This window comes from Lathamus discolor, chromosome 6 (assembly GCF_037157495.1).
Source record: "Lathamus discolor isolate bLatDis1 chromosome 6, bLatDis1.hap1, whole genome shotgun sequence".
NCBI classification, from domain to species: Eukaryota; Metazoa; Chordata; class Aves; order Psittaciformes; family Psittacidae; genus Lathamus; species Lathamus discolor.
In genome coordinates this window covers 82,333,970-82,352,900 of record NC_088889.1, presented here as the reverse complement: position 1 = coordinate 82,352,900, position 18,931 = coordinate 82,333,970, and the positions used below count along the sequence as shown (strand labels likewise).

Here is an 18,931-nt window from a genome sequence, read left to right as displayed (position 1 = left end):
ATCACGAGCAGAGAAACAGGGCACAGCAAATTCTTTAACTGAAGCTCAGAATACAGTCTTCGCTGCAGTTGCTTCACAGTTTACTATCTATTGCACAGAGCGTGGGACACTAGCTCCTGGAGGGCCTGATGAGCCACACAAACCATTACCACCCCTTCTGAAGGCATCATTGTTCAAGACGTCATGGAAACACTAGAAGCAACTGAGCTCAGATTTAAACACCACCATAAAAATTTGGAAGTCCCTTGTGGAAATGCATCCCATGACACCTCAGCTCGTTGCTAAAGAGTAAGACAGGGCTCAAACCCCTGCCAGTGAGACCCTGGAGGACTGACAAGCTGGCACAAATAGCAGCTCTTTTATGACAGCTAGAAGTTCACAACAGATTTCCAGCTACCCAGTTAGGGCAAAAATTTAAGTAGCATGACGCCTTGTTCAAGGTTATCTGGTACTCTGCCTGCTGTAAGATACCAGTTATAACAGACCAGTCAGCACATCCCTTTCTCATGCTCAGACCTCAGCATCACCTACATAAAAGTGCAGTTACCCACAAAGACTTACACAGCTTTACTTTCTAATTATGATAATAAAAACAATGCTTAATCTTGCCTAGCACTTGTCTATATACTTCTGAGTCACACAAGAACAGTGAAAACAAACAAACCCAAATAATAAGACATGAAGAGTGATGTAGAAATACTAAGTCTTAAGCTTGTTCTGTGTTTAGAAATTTGCCTGAAGATTTGTGCTCTCTGGACAAAGTACTTTATATTTTGTTAAATAACAAGGGGATCCTGCTAAGATTTTGAAACTAATGCCAAGAAGTTTTGTATTATGTAGCTTTGTGGAGAAACATCAGTATCAACTCCTTTTCACTCATTCTACTACCCGGATACACCTCATATGAAGCCAATATTGGTACAACACAGCCACACCAAGACTGTAAACCAGAAAGAGCACCACATTCCTTCAAAACTATTTTTAGCATTATATATTACATAAATATACTTAATAAACAACATCAAATAATGATAAAAAGCAGGGAGACAGCACGTAGCACCAGCAACATCTACCTTAAAGAAAGGTGCTTAAGGGACAGGGTGCTGTTGTCAATGATCCAGAGGAAAACATGTAATGAAGGGAAAGTTTTTAAGATAAGGCCTTTACAGGGTTTTGGGTAAACATTTGAAACTTTGGGCTCCAGGGCAGAAAATCTGCTAGGAAAAAAAATCATTAGAGACCAAAGAAAGGAGAAATACACACGCCTTCTACCTACACATGGTCTTACAGATTATGCAGCAGTCCTGCTTCAGCCACGTGTCATGGGAACAGTCTGGAAGGTTGGCTCAGAGCTAATTAGAAGAAAAGTACAATTATAGTAAAGGTCCTGTGGGAAAAGCCCAGTTAGCACAGTTCTACCTAGGAGGAAACACTCAAGTGCTAAAGAAACAAAGGGCCTCTGCACACAAGTGTTCCTAACATTGTGTTGGTTTTTGTCATGAAAACATCATCACAGTGACAGGTAGCAGCATCTCCTGAGAACTCTTCTTCACCTTCTGCCACTAGGAGACAAGCCTGGGACCATGCAGCTCTACTGTCTGCCAGCACAGCTCTCTTTCATCCAAGTGTCAATTCCTTTTGCAGAGGTAGGCAAGTACACACCTGAACAATTGCAGCCCTGCCTCAGCTTAGTGTATGAATGTGGTGACATTTTCAAAGCTCACACAGGATTTTCAGACCCTGAACTCTAGAGACCTGAGAGACTTGCCTGAGAGTTCACCACCAGAGTCATCCTGAACTGTCGCCTTTTACTCTCTTCATTGCCAGAGCCAGAATCATTCTTTGCATTTAGCTCCATTTCTTTAAAGTAATTTACCCAAGATAAAAGTCAAAAACTATTTTAGCACCCTACAATGCCTCAAAATCAACAGCAGCAATCAGTAACAGCAGCAGACATCACCCTTACAAAGGGCTGCAAGAAGGGGCTGTCAAATAACAGCAAGAGAATAGAACCAAAAAGCCAAAGATAAACCAACTTAGTGACCTCACTCACAGTGTGATCTTGAAGAAGATATTGCAAGAGCTTTGTGACTGCATCTCTGCTCTACCTGATCAAATGATAATTGATAATGACAGCGATGATGCCTTTTTGTCCACTTTCTTGTTTTATTACATAGACACAAGATATTCTTTATTTTAAGCTATTTGTTTTTTCCTACTTTTTGTTCGTCTCTGGTAACACATAAAGAAGTTTAAACTAAAAAAGCAACTTTCATGTTTTTCTCTGAAATTACAGGTTTGTTCTCAATCCCCGAGATGGTATTTCATGCTTAAATAAAATTTTGGCAAAGAAAAGCAAAGCACTTCACAGCAATCCTTCTACATCTTGTACCATTATGTCTTTATATACCTGTGTAGAAGTAAGCTTTGCAAATTTCCCTAAAAATAATGAAGCTAGTATAATTGTTCTTTCCAGGCTATGTTCCAACATCAATTTTAAACTTGGAAAAACTATGAAAGCAGGACAGCTGGAAAAAAAACTTGGGTTTTTACTTAATAATAAATGCTTGAAAGGATCACAACATTTTATAAGGTCATATGTAACACCAGTTAGGGCACTACACTAATGCATTATTCAACTCCAGCAAAGAATATAAATCCTTATAATGTACATGGTTAAAATGTGGTTTAATTCTTATTATCCTTTGGCTTTGATTCGAAGTTCCTGCTGAGCGTTATAATGTTCAGATGATGCATATTCCCTGTGACTCTTTAATTAAACCTGTAATGTAAGACTTTGCCTCTGGCTATTGGTCACACTACCTGGCACATGCATTTACACAGATACCACCTACCACTTCTGTTCTACTGCCCAGCCTCTGAGCCAGAGCTCTGCTCTGCAGTGAAAGAGGCGCTTGGGATATTTCACAGGCTAAGGCAGACATTCAATCTTTTGTTGAGGTTTACGGCAAAACCATGACAACTAGGAGACAGAAAAGAAGACTCCTGCTCTAATTTTTTTTTCCCAAATAAGTTGAGGGGGTATACAGATGCTTAGGACCAGGAGCTTGCAGCACACATGCTACTTCTCTCTGTCAATAGGATGCATTTCCATTTTGCTCTGAAGGCTGGTAAAGAAAAGAAATGCATACTACCTGGTGACTGCCATTATTCACACAGCCTCCTGCTCCACAACAGGTAGTGAGGAGAACGCCTGAACCTCCAGGTCTTCTCTGGTATGTGCACGCATAACACAGCACTGTGTTTAAGGAGTATCTCTTGCTCACCTTTTATGAAAATATCAAAAGATCTGGTTTTGTTTTGAAGTGAAGTGAAAAACCACTTCAAATCTCTAAAACTTGTAACTGCTAACAGAAGTTTTTCCTACTCAGCTCTATGGGTCTCTCATTCAAAACCAATGAGAGCTAGATGACTTTAAGCACCCTGGCAAACATCCTTCAGCATTTTTAGGCATTTCACTGTACATCTCCGCACAGCATTTACACTCCTCTGATTGTGACCAGCCTAATGGATCCATCTTCCCTACTTAATGTTGAAGCAGGCATTTTAAATGCACTTGTTCATGTGTCAACTTAAAGTGCACGCATCTTTGAAACTCACTGCTTCTTAGCAATGCTGCCAATAAATAACTAAAAAGTCTATTAGGGCAGCAAAAGCCAATTCACTGAAATTATAAGCAAATGTTTTGGCATTAATGGCCAGATTCAAGGAAACAATATCTTCAATTCAAAGCATGTGAGTGTTCACACTGATGCAACTGCCTAACTTGCAAGCCTTCTTGTGTTTTACTAAGGGCTATTACCCAGCACTGTAAGTTATTTTCCCCTGCAGAAACATACAGTTACTCATGGTTTCAAAATATCTAGTAAAAACAACAGTTTCATAACTAGAAAGGCAAGCTACAAGTCTCATTTCAGCCTAAGTCCTATTATTTTGAATCTGAAAAATACCACATTTTCCAAGCAAACAGCACTGACAGAATTTAGCCCCCACTATTGTTTCAGATGTCAAAATACTTTGTTATTCAGATACATACAATATCACAAAGAAAGACAATAATGGAAATAATAGAAGTAAGGACATCAGGAAAGCGTTCTATTCCAGCCAGCACATTTACCTAGAGAAAACAAAATAACTGCCACAGAGGGAAGACAGGCACTACACACAAAAAAATCTCAGCCTGAAAAACATTCAGATAATGGAAAACATCAAACAAAGTTTAAACCTAATTAAGAACATGAAACCTAGGAGAGAAAGCATATGTTGTCAGAACCACAACAGTTATGTCGGGAGGTGACAAGGGAGAGCAGTAAGGTCTGAAGAGGGACGTGGACACTTGAAGAAACAATAAACATTCTTTTAGGAAAAGCACATCTCTGCCAGACAGCAAACCTCCCTCTCGGCCAAGTGGCAAGCTCTGTTGATCCTCTACAGCTTGAATTTCTCAGGATGACATGCCACAGCTTGCTAACACTGTATTTTCATGACCTGCTAAGATCTTGGGTGAGGGGGGATGTTAATGATCCCAACACAGTATGAAAATTGCCAGCCAGGACACTCAGCCAATGGAGGACATCTCCCAGATGGCACCAATATTTTATCTTTGTGTTTCTGGTTGCACCCAGCAACACAGCTGGGAATGAGGGAGCAAACAGGCTCAGTGACCGTTTCAGGAGTGTCTTCAAGAAAATCATGCTTTCGAATATACACAACCTAATCCTGGAGTTGAACAGATGAACCCGAGATGTAGGACTGTCTACCAAGTCATTCAAACTGAAACAGCGCAAGAATTCACCTTGAACTAACAGTTCCTGATTAACTTCCTCTGCTGGCAAGCTCACTGTACACCAGGCACTATGCCAAAGCCTCCTAATTCACTCTGGAGTAAATGTAATTTGAAATAACACTCTCATATTTTAATGTCATGGCCTTCAGAGTCAATTTTCAGGTAATGGTCAAAAGTGGCATAGACCTGTGGATCAGCCACAATCCACACTTTTACACTCCATGTCAAAGTAAAATGAAACAGGTCTTTACTAACTTCTTTCAAGTCACAGTAAAAGGAACAGCTTCCAAACCAGTATGTGTATCATGGTGTTTGATATACAACAAAAAACTGTTGCTTCTAAGCTGGAACCAGAATTTACCAAAAAATAGCAATGTTAGTACGAAAGAGTGGGAAATTTATATTTAAGGATTTTGATATATAGTACATATCCAGACAAAAATGCACAAGTGTCTTTAACATGAATGAGGCCTGCACTCCCCCCAGATCCACAGGCACCACACAGGCTAACCCACAGAACTTACTCCAAATTTTGCTGTCATTTGAGGCAACCTACAGGTTGGACTCAACCTGGACCTCCACCTCCTGGTATCACAAGAAACAGCAACACACCAGAAACCTCTGCTTCCCATGGAGACAGAGCTAGCTGCTTAGTTAAATACATAGGTGGCTCAAACACACATCAAAGAGGTCCTCATGGTCACTACTGTGGAGTATGATCCTGAACAAGAGTTTCACTTGAGTTTCAGTTTCTTCAAAGCTTTTGGACTTTCCAAGCCCACCAGTTCGCCTCAGGTGAAGGGGGCTGTGCCACGATTCACAGCCTCTAGCAGTAAACCTGGAGGAGCTGGGACCAGCAAACACCCACTTACCAAAACCTGCAGATCTCCCCAGCCAGTGCAGCTCCTCCTATGCAGTACAACCTGCAAGCTATCAGGTACCTTTTTAAACACATCCCACCAAGCTGAACTAAATCATCCCCTTATGAATGGCCAAGTTATACGATGCTTGATCGTCCACACAGATGTTCAAACCCCGACAGTAACAGCACTTGCACACCACCAACACCCCATGGTCCAGGCTCCTACACAAAGTGATACAAGATGACTGGAGCAGACCTGGGTGTGCTTTAATTTAGGATACACATCAGAATTCAAAAATAAAGATAAAAACCATCAACAGCTTTATGTGTCAGTTTTGAAAGGCTGGGTTAAAAAACTATTCAAACGATGAACGAGAGAAGTATGTCAGCCATCAGCTGCATGCCTAAAACAAAAAGGCAACAACCTCCATTTACTCCACTTATGCCACACTTCTGTGCTTTCACAGGAAAAGGCAGCAGGCCTTATGAGCCTGATCTAGCACTTACTGATAAAGCTTCATTGAGCCTTATCTGGCACTTACTGATAAAGCTTCATTGATTTGTTATTTAAATTGTCTTCTGTTCTTTTTTCGCCCTTTTTCTTTTTTTAACTATTATAAAGACTGACTTTTTGACCTTTGTAAGACACTTTGACAGTTCAAAAAAGTTCAAAGCTGAGCTGCCAGAAGCAGCAATCAAACATGCATGTTTCCTGCCTACCAAGAGACCAGACGCTGTTGAAGGCCATAACCAAATTAGCATCTGGGTAATTCGCAAATAATGAATTGTCATTTTATAGGCACTATATATATATTACATAGCACTACTTTTCTAATATCATGATTTTATTATTGGCATTTATTTAAAATGTTTTATTTGCTGTATTGAAACTCAAACATCAGAAGACATATTACAAGCAATTACAAACGTTAGGTAACATTCAGAACATAGGATAAAGTTCAATTAAATGCCAAAAGACACAGGAACAAAGGCATAATCATAATAATTCTTTCTGGTACCTGTGAAGCCATGGAATGATATGTATAATACATTATATTACACATAAACAGCAACAAAAAAAATCTATTTAGGGCTATAATTGTTTTAAAGCTGACTCTTCAAGAGCCAGGAACTTATCAAACCTGCTGTAGCACAATGCCTCTTGAAAGTTCCTCTTCAACTTCGGCTTTGCTGTAATGCATACAAATTATTAACCCATTACAAATGTCAGCACCTGGCACTTCCTACCTAACAGAAACCAGCACCACAGGCTCCCCAGCCGCCATTTTCATCTTGATTTCAGTCTGGAAACAGCAGATTTTTTTCTCCGGTTCAGCAGCAGGTATAAAATGTGACTTGCAGCCCTGGAGTAACTTTTGGACCTGATGATTTTAAAGGTCTTTTCCAACCTAGTTGATTCTATGAGTCTATGAAAATAGATAAACAGTTTTGCAACAAGGAGCAGGGAACTGACCCTTCCCGTGATGGAGAGCACAGCCTGCACTCTCCAAAGTCTGACCACCTCGCTTCGGCAGTGCAGGGTAGCATGACTGGGATGCCCTGGTAGCACCCCTGGTTGCATCCCAGGTAGCACCCTGGGATGCCAGTACAGGGGGGATTACACCCTGCCTCCCTCAGGAGAGGGTCCCTCTGGGGCAATTGCTCCCCATGGGGGGAAATCCCACACCTTTCACAGAAAGAAGCAATCCTTGGCAGGATGTTGTCTTTGGATTTGTTTTGCTCTGAGGATGGACATCAGCAACGCTTCGGGGTGACAGGCTGCGAATGCTGAACAGCCAGAGAGGGCACATCACAGCTCTGCCTGCGGGCTGTGGTGGTGTGAGCTTCAGAAATCTCACATCCTCGGGATTTTCACTGCATGACAGGTCTTGCTAATCCTGTTCTGAGGCTGTCAGCTATCCACACGCACACAATACACAGAGCTTAGGCAATAATACAGGGTCTGGCTTTAGCCTTGAAAGGCAAGCCTCAAATTCAGATGCTCTGCCCAATACTGGATGCAGCTTCCAAATGCTCAGACTCTTCATATAACCGTATCAAATGCATAGCTTGCCATGGCTGACTGAAGTCAAAACAGAACAGATAAAGGAGCGCAGGGCTGTCTGTGTGACGACACAATGGTTCATGGCCAGGGCCACCCCTGTCACCATGACTGGGCTGCCACAAAAAAGTGCTGAAGTGGAGGGAGAGCAGCTCATGTGCGTGGGACATGCTGTTTCCACAACCAAAACACCCTGTTAGGCCTGGGTCAGCACAAGATTTTCAGTCACAGAAATTACATTGAACACAAAGTTCCCACCAGTGTTAATCAAGTGTTCAGACCAGCCAGTCACAATTTTGGTTTCTTTTTCCTGAAGAGCAAATATAGGAAACATTTCAAATAATTGAAGATAATCAGCTTACTTCCTCATTGCCCATGGAAAAGTGTTTTCAGACAAATTCCATCACTTCACAGATGTCCAGCTCTGGAGCAACAGCCAACTGACTGTCACTCACTAGCCCACTGCCTCGGCATCCTCACCAACTGCAGCACCAAACACTGTTTAGGTCATGACAACGAAAGATCTGTGTCTTTTTATTCTTGCTTTGGCTTCTGCACTACAACCAATCCAGTTGCAGTCATTTTCCCTATCAGAGGAGAACACACAGGAGCATGTAATACAGATGTTACCTCCACTGGATTTACCAGCTACTAATACGCTTTTATTGCCAGCCTACAGCCCAGTTAATTCCTCTTGTAGCGATACCAGTAAACTCTGACAATGAGGCAAACCTACAGGGACTGCAAAGCTATGTCAACAAGACTGTAAAACAAGGCAGTCAGAGGAGGAAGGTTAATGTGCAAAAGAGCACATGATCCGTGCAGCAGCAAAAGAACCTTACGCAGAATTCACCCTACTTCTGTAAATCGAGAACAACAGTTTTAGAAGTAGGCTTTCCTTGTGCTGTGCTCTCCAGTACTTGAAGGACTGGCTAATTACAAACCCAGAAAAGCTCAGTGTGTTACATGAAAGTGGATGTAGCCACTTCAAAGTTGCCCTGGCTACAGAATTATTGTAACTAGATCTGGAAAATGCTCTACACAAAACACAGCTGTGGATGTCTACATTTATCCAGTTATTGTCTGGTTTTAAGCAATTATTTGTGTATTTTTATTTTCTGTGCTACGCTTCACTGCTTAAAAAATGGAATTATCACTTTGAAGCACTTTGCTACATAAGATCTATTTATGCCATTGAGGTCTAATCCCAGCGTAACCAGAGGAACTGAAAATTACAGGGGGTGGGGAAAAAAACAACAAAGCAGCACTACCAAAGCCTTAGCCTTTTCAGTTGCATTTACCTGTTATAGAAAATGAAATAAAATAGAAACAGACCCAGCATTTCAGTATCATTTCAAACCAATCCCAAAGCAAAATGCACCCCAGCTGTCACCCAAGAAATGCTGCACAGAAAATGACACACAAGGGGTATCACCAGACACTGGTCACCTGCCCGTAGCTTTGTGTTCTATCTACTGCACAACCTTCCACAACCATGCACCCATCACACTGGCGACCCAGCCTGCATTTTACCCACTGCTCACATTAATACAAGTCACCTCCTCAGCCAGGATAAATCACCACTGCTTCACCTCAGTTAGGGCAGACACAGTGAATTACTCGCCAGATGATGCACTCTGCTGTATGTAAAAGGGCTCCAGAGATAAATGCATTTTAAACTACTGGAAATTTGGTTATAGGTAAGAAATGTGTGATACACAGTGGGACTCCAAGGGGAAGTCTCCCTGACATCAGCTGCACTTCAGTGGGTGCTTGTAATTAAAGCATGCTCTCAAATATTAACCTGGGAGGTGTTGAATGGGGAGCTACCTAACATTTGACTAGAAAATGATACGTGAATTCCTATCTTGCTGTTCCGACAGCAAAAGATGCAGAGGAGGAAGGAAACAGCTATAAAACTCTTAACAGCCCCTCACTGCAGTATTGCAACTGCCACAAATATATATTGTATTTGCAGTCTGTGAGATATGAAGTACTTCTTTATTTCTAGATATATTTATTGGAACGTCTAGATGTATTTCACTTAAAGAATAGCAACAGATACCCAGGGATTCCATTAGTCTCAGAATATTTCTGCTTGTTGGAACAATTCACCATTTGCTATCAGAACAGTTCTGCAATAGAGCTTTATTTAAGCAATCAGCCGGATCGCATGCTATCAAGTACTAATTTGTTTATCCTTTAGCCCAGTTATCATTATTCTGGAATAACCAAGAATTTCCCTGTTCTGTGATGTTCTTGGAAGTACCGAGCATGACAGCATACAATAGCTTTACTGTACAGCAGGACAGGGTCATAATGAACCATTTGGTTCTGATGGCAATTGATTACAATGAACATAATTTATATATCTTCCCTTCTACCAATTTGCCCCATAAAGTAAAAACTGGCAAGCACGGAACTAAATTTTACAGTCCTCTTTCCATCAGAGGCTTCACAAAAGATTACCTATTGCTGGTAAGCATTTTGAATGCTGTGCAAATTAAAAGAACACTGGCAAATCAGCTCCTGCTGGGAAGTATCCTTCTATCTTCTTAAGATCTTAGCTGGGGAGAATAAGGCTCCCAAGAGAGTAGGTGTACTCAGCCAATCCATTTGAAAGATGGGTTCTCCTAAAATAGACCTAAATTCTCTTTCTTGTGCAATTTAACAATGGAGACAATTCTAGCCCCTGTGTTTCTGGGTTTATCTTTGCCCCAAATCAGTGTTTCTAATTATTAGCCAATAGTAGCTCAGCAATTTGGTTGCATTGGATGTTTCTATGAGGACTGCATTTCAGAGGTAAGCCCATGAATTCTGCTCCCATTTTCAAGTTCAAAACACATGGTTTCTTCTTCGCTTTGACAGCAGAATGCAAAATCCTGAATTAAAGTGAGCACAGTCACCACAAGAAATTGTGATATTTTCCCCAGCGGCCATATATCCCATAGGCATTTCAGCTCTTCACTCACTTCAGCACCTTATGAAATGGCATGCCCCCTCCTTAGCCCACAAACTAATGAGTTGGAAGAAAAAAAACATTTATCTGCATTTTGAAAAGCAAGTACACTGGAACTTGACTTCATCTTCACAGCATGATTTTATGAAAGATCCCATGTTTATGGTGTTACCAATCACAATCGTCTCTCAAAAACTGCAAGACACTTTCTTCTACAGGCTCCAAGATACCTTGATTTATGGGGAGGGGGGGGTCATTAATATTAACTAAAACTGGAAAAATGTCCAAGTTCCTAACTTGTAACAAGACTCAGAAACTAATCCCAAACACACCCCAAACCAGAGACACAAAAAGATTCAGAGTATTATTTTTAGTCATATTATTTTCAAAAAGTTTCCCAATTATTAATGATTCTGTTCCACATGATACTCTAACAAATAATGCAGGAAGTGTTCTTGATTTTAGTAGTGGATATAGTACCTTTAAGTTTTCAGTTCTTACCTACTCTTACTGAGAGATACTGACTACATGGCATGCAGGTGAAATCAAGCTGTGCAGTCCCCAGTGAAGCAGATGCTGACCAAGTCCATGCACAAAGGGCAAAACACTCACTTATCTGCAAAGGCAATGATCTCCATTTTCAGATGCATAATTAGGCAACCTGTCCTGTTGCTGCCACACTTGTGCTCTGGATCCAAGCAGGGATGGTTCCCAGGCAAGAACCAGGTAAAAGGTGCATGAGCTTTCCAGCAACAGTATGCCTCCAGACAGCCTCTCTCCTGCCTGCAGGCTCCAAGGGCAGATCACACACCTGAGTCTCTCTTGGCACCACAGCTGAGGCTTATGGTTTTAAATGTCTGGGTTGAACAGAAGTAACTAAAGGTCAAACAACTGAGCACACAATTACTTAGAGAGTCTATAGGCAATGAAGTTACTTGACTTGTACCTGGGACAAAGGCATCTTGCCAGGCGCTTGCAAAAAACACACCAAGAGTATGTTTTTCGCTGTTCAAAGTGGCCACTTCATCGTGAAGTGCAATACCCACAAAAGAATGGCACAGTGTGACCTTCAGTTCTGAGCCTTTTCTTCAATTAAGCCAGAAATTCATCTCAGAGAAAGGAGTTACAGGATAATAGATACCTTTTAATATGGCAATTTTTGTTCCTTAAACGATGCTCTCCAGGGTAGGATATTTTGGTTCTAAAAAGACCTAGCTCTTAAAAAAAAATAATTGGTAGAGAGGACAACAACAAGCAATCTTCTTCCCTGGTCTCTTTAAAGGCACTAGTGTCAGAATTCAAATTTTGTCTGGGAGCAATCAGCATCTGAACTGCTCTCACAGACAAGAGGCTGACACGGGTAAGAAGCATGCAGCCACGATGCTGCAGGAAGGGTACCCCCTAATTACAGAAGGGCATGAAGAAGCTGTATGGATTTGCTGTATTATGACAAACACACTGCTGCCTGTACTCAAGTATCAATATTTACTTCAGCTTGAGAGAGCACTTGCGTTCCATGGGAAGATGCCTTCAAAGCATCTTTCACACTGGCTCTTTGCAATGTAATCCTCCCTGGACTGGCCTCCCCCCTTGGCTAAGGTAACTTTTCAGCTGAAATCCTCCTGGCATGGTGTATCCGCATGCAGGTGTGCAGTTTGGGTTCCGAGTGCCTGCGTTATTTCAGTAATCTCCCAAGTTTCACACCTCATTAGCACCTGGGAGCTGCACCCAGCACTTAAAGGGAGGCTGAAAGCCACCAGCTATGCTCCCACAACAACCTATCACAGTGAAAGCACCTTTTGGAAACTGCACAGCAAAAATCAAATACATATTTCAGCTTGTAATAACACAAGAAAAAATGGTAGTCTATATTCTGGAAAAGAAAATTGGGGTTTTATTATTAGTATTACTATTATTATTATTGCCATAAGCTTACAAAAGATGTTACTGGCCTCCAAGTAGTAGAAAACCAACCGCTTACCACACAGACACAAGGGTGCACATCTGCTGCCACAGGCTTATCCCAGCCCCCCTCGGACAGTGGCTCTGGGGGTGAGCCCTGAGCACATTCATAATGGCAGAAGGAAAATACGTGGCAGGGTTCACCTCTCGCAGGTGAGGGCACAGTAATAACTGCAACTGCTGCACAGATTTACTCAGTCCCAGTTCATGCTCCACAGGGCCCCACTGCTTCTGGAAGCTGCAATACTCCGTGCTCTTGTGCCAGTAAGCCTCAGAGGCTTCCTACTATCTGACCACACAACTTCTAACAGCTACAGCTTTGGAAGGAGACTGATAATGATCTCTTTAACCCAAAGGTGATAACGAACTCTATTGCTCTGAGGGAATGAATAACTGGGGCAAAATTTATCTCTGGACTAACTGCTACTGAAGCCATTCCATCTGACTCCTGGTGTTTTTGTGAAATGAAGGATAATGCAAACAGCCACAATCTGATGGATGGAGGTAACTTCTGAAATCATGAGAAAAGCAGTCACAGTCACAGCTGTTTCAGATATAATATACAACTATCTCAGCAGCTGAAAACAGCTTTCATTCCCTGTTTTCTTCATTCTCTCCAAATTACACTCAGCTCTCCTCTGTGTGATAATTTCACATGCCTGGAAACCTGTAAAAGAATCCTGACAACATGACCTTATCGAGCACCTTGAGGATGCTCAAGGGTATCTGGTTTTGGCATTAGCACACAGTGAGATCTAGAGATAGGAAACGGGAGGCTTGTTTTCAAAATATTTTTTTCAATAAAGACCAAGTATCTTGGTTTCACCATAGATGAGTATCATTTTGCAACACAGTGCAAATATATTTGCCACATCCTACTCCCTCAAACACAGCTGATTAAATAGTTGTTAATCTGCCGCACCAGATTTATACATGACATGATTCACACTTGTCACACACCATTTAACACGAGAAAAGCTAAAGAACAGTTGTTTGTGAACTATATAATTCCACTCACAGAAAAAGAACAGGGAGAACAGGAACTATCTGACTGCATCATCTTTTGACACACTGTACCCGCACAGCTAGGTATAAACAAATCAGACCATTCCCCAATATACCACTGTTTGACTAACACAAGTAGCGTGATTCGACAGGTCCAGTTTGAACAAAGTAGTTTGATATGCCTCTAAAAGAGAAGAACAACGTGAGGGAGCTGTGCAAAAATTATTTTGTTTGCAGAAACTGTCTTTTCCTTGGAAAAGTATCAGCCTAAAACACTTGTGCAGTACTCAAGTAAATGCTTTCCCTCTGTTCACTTAAACAAACTCCAAAATACATTTTCATAGGGGAATTCAAAGAGAACTGCTGGAGCCGAGCTGGTTGGAAGAGTACCCATTATCTCTTTAGAGGATAACTTGCAGCCATACCTGGAAAATTTTCAAAAGTTGTACAGCTGATTGGAAGACTGGGGAAAGGAGGGGAAGTGGTATGAAAAATTCATGAGAAGGCCTCCAGAATATAGTCCCCTTTCAACACACAGCATGGGTCTGAAATGCCAACATTCAAAACACCAACCAAACCAGAGTCGAGACAGGAAACCAGAAGGCAGTGGAGAGAAACTCTCAAATGAACTTATTCATCCCAGGATTGTGCAGGAAACCACCAAAGCAGAGAAGCTGCTTACCAGTCTACTCAACACATCTCAAATGCAGTACTATCGTTCAGTCCCATCTGTTCCCGAAGAAAAAGGAAGAGAGCAAACCATGTGGGGAACTTCAACAGATGTGGGCATTCTTTACTAACTGTATTAACATCCTCTTCAAGTCAGCAAAATGTTAAAGCTGCTATTATTTTTTGATATGGTGCTGTTTCACAGCAGACACACTTGGGGCTAAGACTGTGGCCCAAGCTCAAACTGCTAACTTCTTTGTCCGGATATAAACCAACGACTTCTTAATCTGAATACTTTTGATCATTTCACCTAAAGACAAATATAGAAATGCATCCCTACAAATCAAAGTTGTGCCCTGACCTTCAGCTGTGATACCCAGATTTACTTCCACTTCTCAGAGTAAATCCACTCCCTTCCCACCCCAGGATTCCTTCCTGGTCTCAGCCCCTACATTTGAGCAGCCCCCAGCAACCTAGAACACTTTGGGATGTAAGAAGTTGGTTTTGGCACTCCTTATCTATATCAAGGTCAAAAGGAAGCAGCTTTCTACAGAAATTGGATACAGAAGTGAATGTGGCTTTCAGTAACACTGAAAGAAATACCAACACATATAAGCATATGCTTAATTTCTACCTCACTTATTCATTAAACAATGTGTTTATGCCCTCCCTGACCCCAAAAATATTAAGGCCCCTTGAAAGCACAGCAACTTTGAGTCAGCTGGCACTTGCTGACAGTGTCTGCAACGAGGGAACAGGCCAGAAGAGCAATGACACGCAGGTCAGGAAAGGTGCAGCTGGCAGGATAGGACAAGGAAGTGGTGTGCTGAGGCTGAAGGCATCACCTCAGCCAGCAACATGCTGCAGCTGTACCAGCTGGAGCTGATGATTGCCCTTTCACTTCCTCCTCCTCCAAGCGTGACATTCTCTTGCCCACACTCACACGTGCATTCTCCCCCAGCACCTTCACTGACACAAACTGATGCTCTTATGCTATTTTAAGTAAGTAACAAAATAAGTCTTCATTACTACTGTGTATTTCTAGTGCTACATCATGCATGGGTTAGTATTTTATTAGGTACTCTGTATTTTTATATCACTTTATAATGCTACTGTGTATAACAATCTTCGTGTGATCATTCCTTGCCAGTTTAAACTTGCAAAGGCTTGGCTCCAAAGTGAAGTACATAAAAAAGATGTAGTAGGCTTGTTGAAACAAATAACAGAACAGTCAAAAGCTTTCCCCAGAGAAAGACCAGTAGAAGACAAAGGTAGAAATATTTATGCAGTCACTAAGGGACTTTGGAAATGTGTGTTCTGAATAAACACTCATCTTCAGTATGCAAGTACCATTGCCTTGGCTGTCTCCCAAAGATCAGTGAGAATGGAAATCTATGATGCTGCCTTGTTAGAAGACACAAATCAAAGCATCAGTGACTTTGTAAAATCCCTTCTGTCACTTTGACCTTCTGGTGCCAGGCTTCTCCACAGATTCATTACCATTCATAGTAACGTCTAAAGAGGGAATAGCAGCACAACAGTGTTTTAGAGTAACACACTAGCAGCGGGGATCATAACAAAAGCTAGGAAGCTCACTATACCAAAAGAAATGATAATCCCATGAATGGCTGCTTGCAATGCCTTGAGGACTGCATCCTCTCTTCTAAAAACTACAAGTCAATTCTGCTGCTGTCCCACTGTACACCAGGTCCCCTCCTCACCATCTGCACATACTATGTCCTGTGAAAAGTGTGGCTCTCTTCTTGCCCAGTCAGTCATGTTGGGAGCTAGCACTACTGCAATTACAGTGGCACCTTCTCTAGTGTCACCAACATAGTCAAACATCACAGATGTGGTGGGCAACACCAGACTTGCCCTCTCTTTTGGATCATCTCTTGTAAGAAGGAAGTGGGAGAGGGGTGGTACTAACCTGAGTATCCAAGCTCATGTAAGGACTAGGAGGTTCAATCTACAAAAAGAGCAGACAGAAACAGCCATTACTCTAGAATAGTGGAAAATGCAGTGACTTGGACCATTGTTGATCCAAAGTAGTGATGTTAGAACAAACACACCTGCCTGAACAAGGATGGCAGGGATTTTAAGCTTTCCCACTTTAAGAGATCCCCCTTTTCTGGACATCCTACCACCACACAGAAATTACAAGGTCTCTACAGTATTTAGATGAGCGAAGGAAGTTACAGTAACTGGAGTATACCAGAGATTAACTACAGAACAACCCAAGCTCACAAGCAAGCCCTTGCATCTTTCGTTTAATCCTCTGTTACATTTCTTTCTTAGATTACAATTGACTGGTGCTCTGGTAATTTCAAGGCATTAGAACTGTCTCAGAAAGTTGATGAGGAAAGGATTGACCGCAAAATTTTTCCTCCCAAAAGCTGTATCATGGTTGTTTTGTTTTCCATTAAAATTTCATCCTGATGAATGTCTCTTCTCCAGCTCTGCGTGTTTTACGTCCAAGTGCACTGTGCGTTTTCTGCAGGCTGGCATCTTCCTTTTAGTCAAAATCTGAACTCCTAACTTGGCTTGGCCAGGCAATTCAGATCTCATTAAAGAGCTTCTAAGCACAAAAGCATAAAAATTGTCTATTTAGCCAGCTGATTAACAGACTACAAAGAGATAACATCCCTACCTACAGGAGACTCCTTCATTAGCGTTCTGGGATTAGCACTCAAGCAAGATCTTCAAAGGAACATCTTTCAAAGCATAAGGGACATTTAAAACCTCAGTCCTGCTGGTCCAGGTACTACTCTGCAAGGTCTCGCTTTCTACAACGTCCTGTGTAATTGGAAAGCCTAGCAGAGTGGAACCAGGTCAATGTTTTCTCTTTAATCCATCACATTTGTCGAAATTACACAGTTTTAGTTTAGTAGGGTAAATTTTTGTCTGTCAGATTATGGGGCTCCTGAGACTAATTTAGAGTTTCGCTATCCCCAGATACACAGATCGCAAGCCTCACTTTAGCTAAATCATAGAAGAGGAAAAAAGAAAATGTAAAAATCTGGCTTTCCTCCAAAAAACTATAAACTCCTTTTACTTTTAATTATGCCTATAAAGAACCTTTTGGTTTAATACTCACTGCAAATATACTCATGAAGAAACAAGTTATCAGTCCAGGGGAAAAAGCTAATGAAAAATTTGCCTTGAAACCCTCAATACATCTTTCATTCACTCAGTAAATCATGGGCCAGGCAGCACGTTGTGCCCAGGTGAAAAAGTCCCTGATTACCTCTGTCACATTGCTAACTTAAACGTCATTTTCACCAACATATTCTAACACCAGTGTACCATTATTATACACATGTAGTAGATATTAGGGCCAAATAATATCAAGACAGGAAGGAGACTGAGAAACATCCGTGAAATTCTCAATGTCATCAGCTAAGCTGGGGACAGGGGAAATCATCTGGTGAGAGAAGAGGTGAGAGGAATCTTGTCCTTGGATGGCTTCACATTTCTAAAGACGAATGGTGTCAGCACTCCCACCTCTTCTCTCACAGACTGTGTGGGGACAAACTCACCCACTCTGCAGCTGGACTCTCAAGCGATGCTAGTTTGGTCACAACATTGTCCTACATTGTCCCACTCACAGATTTGTAACAGAGAAGGTGTGTGTGGCAGACAGAATACAACACATACTTAAATAGAAAGAGCAAAACACTACTGTAACAAAGAACGGCCCAGCTGCACAGACTCCCCTTTGGGAGATCATCTGGATTTTCTCAGTCGCTGCCAATTTGATTGCAGACAAAAGCTTTTTCAGCATGTACTGTTCACTTCCAAATGACATTATTTCTATAAGAGGAAGTAGCTACTGTATGTATTAAACATCCTGGAAAGATCAGGGGATTCCTGTAATAGATAAGACTTCAGACTATTTAAAAGCCAGACAAACTAAGTCTAATGCTTGCTGAACACAACAGATTACTTATGGCAATTATTAATCTCAAAAGTTTTCTTGACTAAATAAACTTGTAAACATAAAATGGGTTTTGCGTGGCATTATTTCACCATGTGGAATGTGATGCTTCATCATGGGCCTGTAACTGTGATGCTCCATTTTTTTCTGTTAATTTTCCTCCTCATTTTGACTATCGTTATTTGTATTGACTTGTACTGTAGCCACTAGCATTACAGGGGGATCTGTTTCTGCCATCATGAGGAATACACATCATCCATACACATGACATGCCATTTGCTTCCAAATTATCAAAGGAAAAATGAAGCTTGGCTTTTATGGGCAAAAGTAGGAACAGAACAGGTAAATTTTTTCTTCCTTGTCTCACACTTTTTTGCACCAGCACAACTGCTAGAGATGGTGCAGGTTTGGGGTTTTTTTCCCCTTTCTCCCAACAGCAGTTCCCACAGTGTAACATCACTTCCTCGGCATTCACTGACTGAAACAAAGATGAAGAGACTTTGCTGGGCTGTTTCTGGATGCCACCTCTGCCTCACCCAGAGGCTACTTCTTTCACTCAGTCCGCAACTACCTGCTCTGCTTTTCTGTTTCACCCATGCAGTTACAGGTACTGCACTCATCACACTTCTTGGAGGTGACCTGAAGGTCCCCAAAACATAGCTGTGGAG

At 41.6% G+C, this 18,931-nt stretch overlaps 1 protein-coding gene across 6 annotated transcripts in view; it reads right to left on the bottom strand.

The window, feature by feature from the left end:
* The window catches only part of XYLT1 (xylosyltransferase 1), a 205,275-nt gene that overhangs the window by 135,187 nt on the left and 51,157 nt on the right, over positions 1 to 18,931 (bottom strand). For 3 of the 6 annotated variants that reach the window (XM_065684209.1, XM_065684210.1, XM_065684211.1), the window contains exon 2: positions 16,257 to 16,295. The exons of 1 other annotated variant lie outside the window; for it this stretch is intronic. In XM_065684209.1, the coding sequence (XP_065540281.1) occupies positions 16,257 to 16,295 (39 nt within the window). Of the gene's footprint in view, positions 1 to 11,191; positions 11,250 to 11,302; positions 11,357 to 16,256; positions 16,296 to 18,931 lie in introns of those variants that run through there. 2 more of the 6 variants (XM_065684213.1, XM_065684214.1) reach the window with 2 other exon arrangements.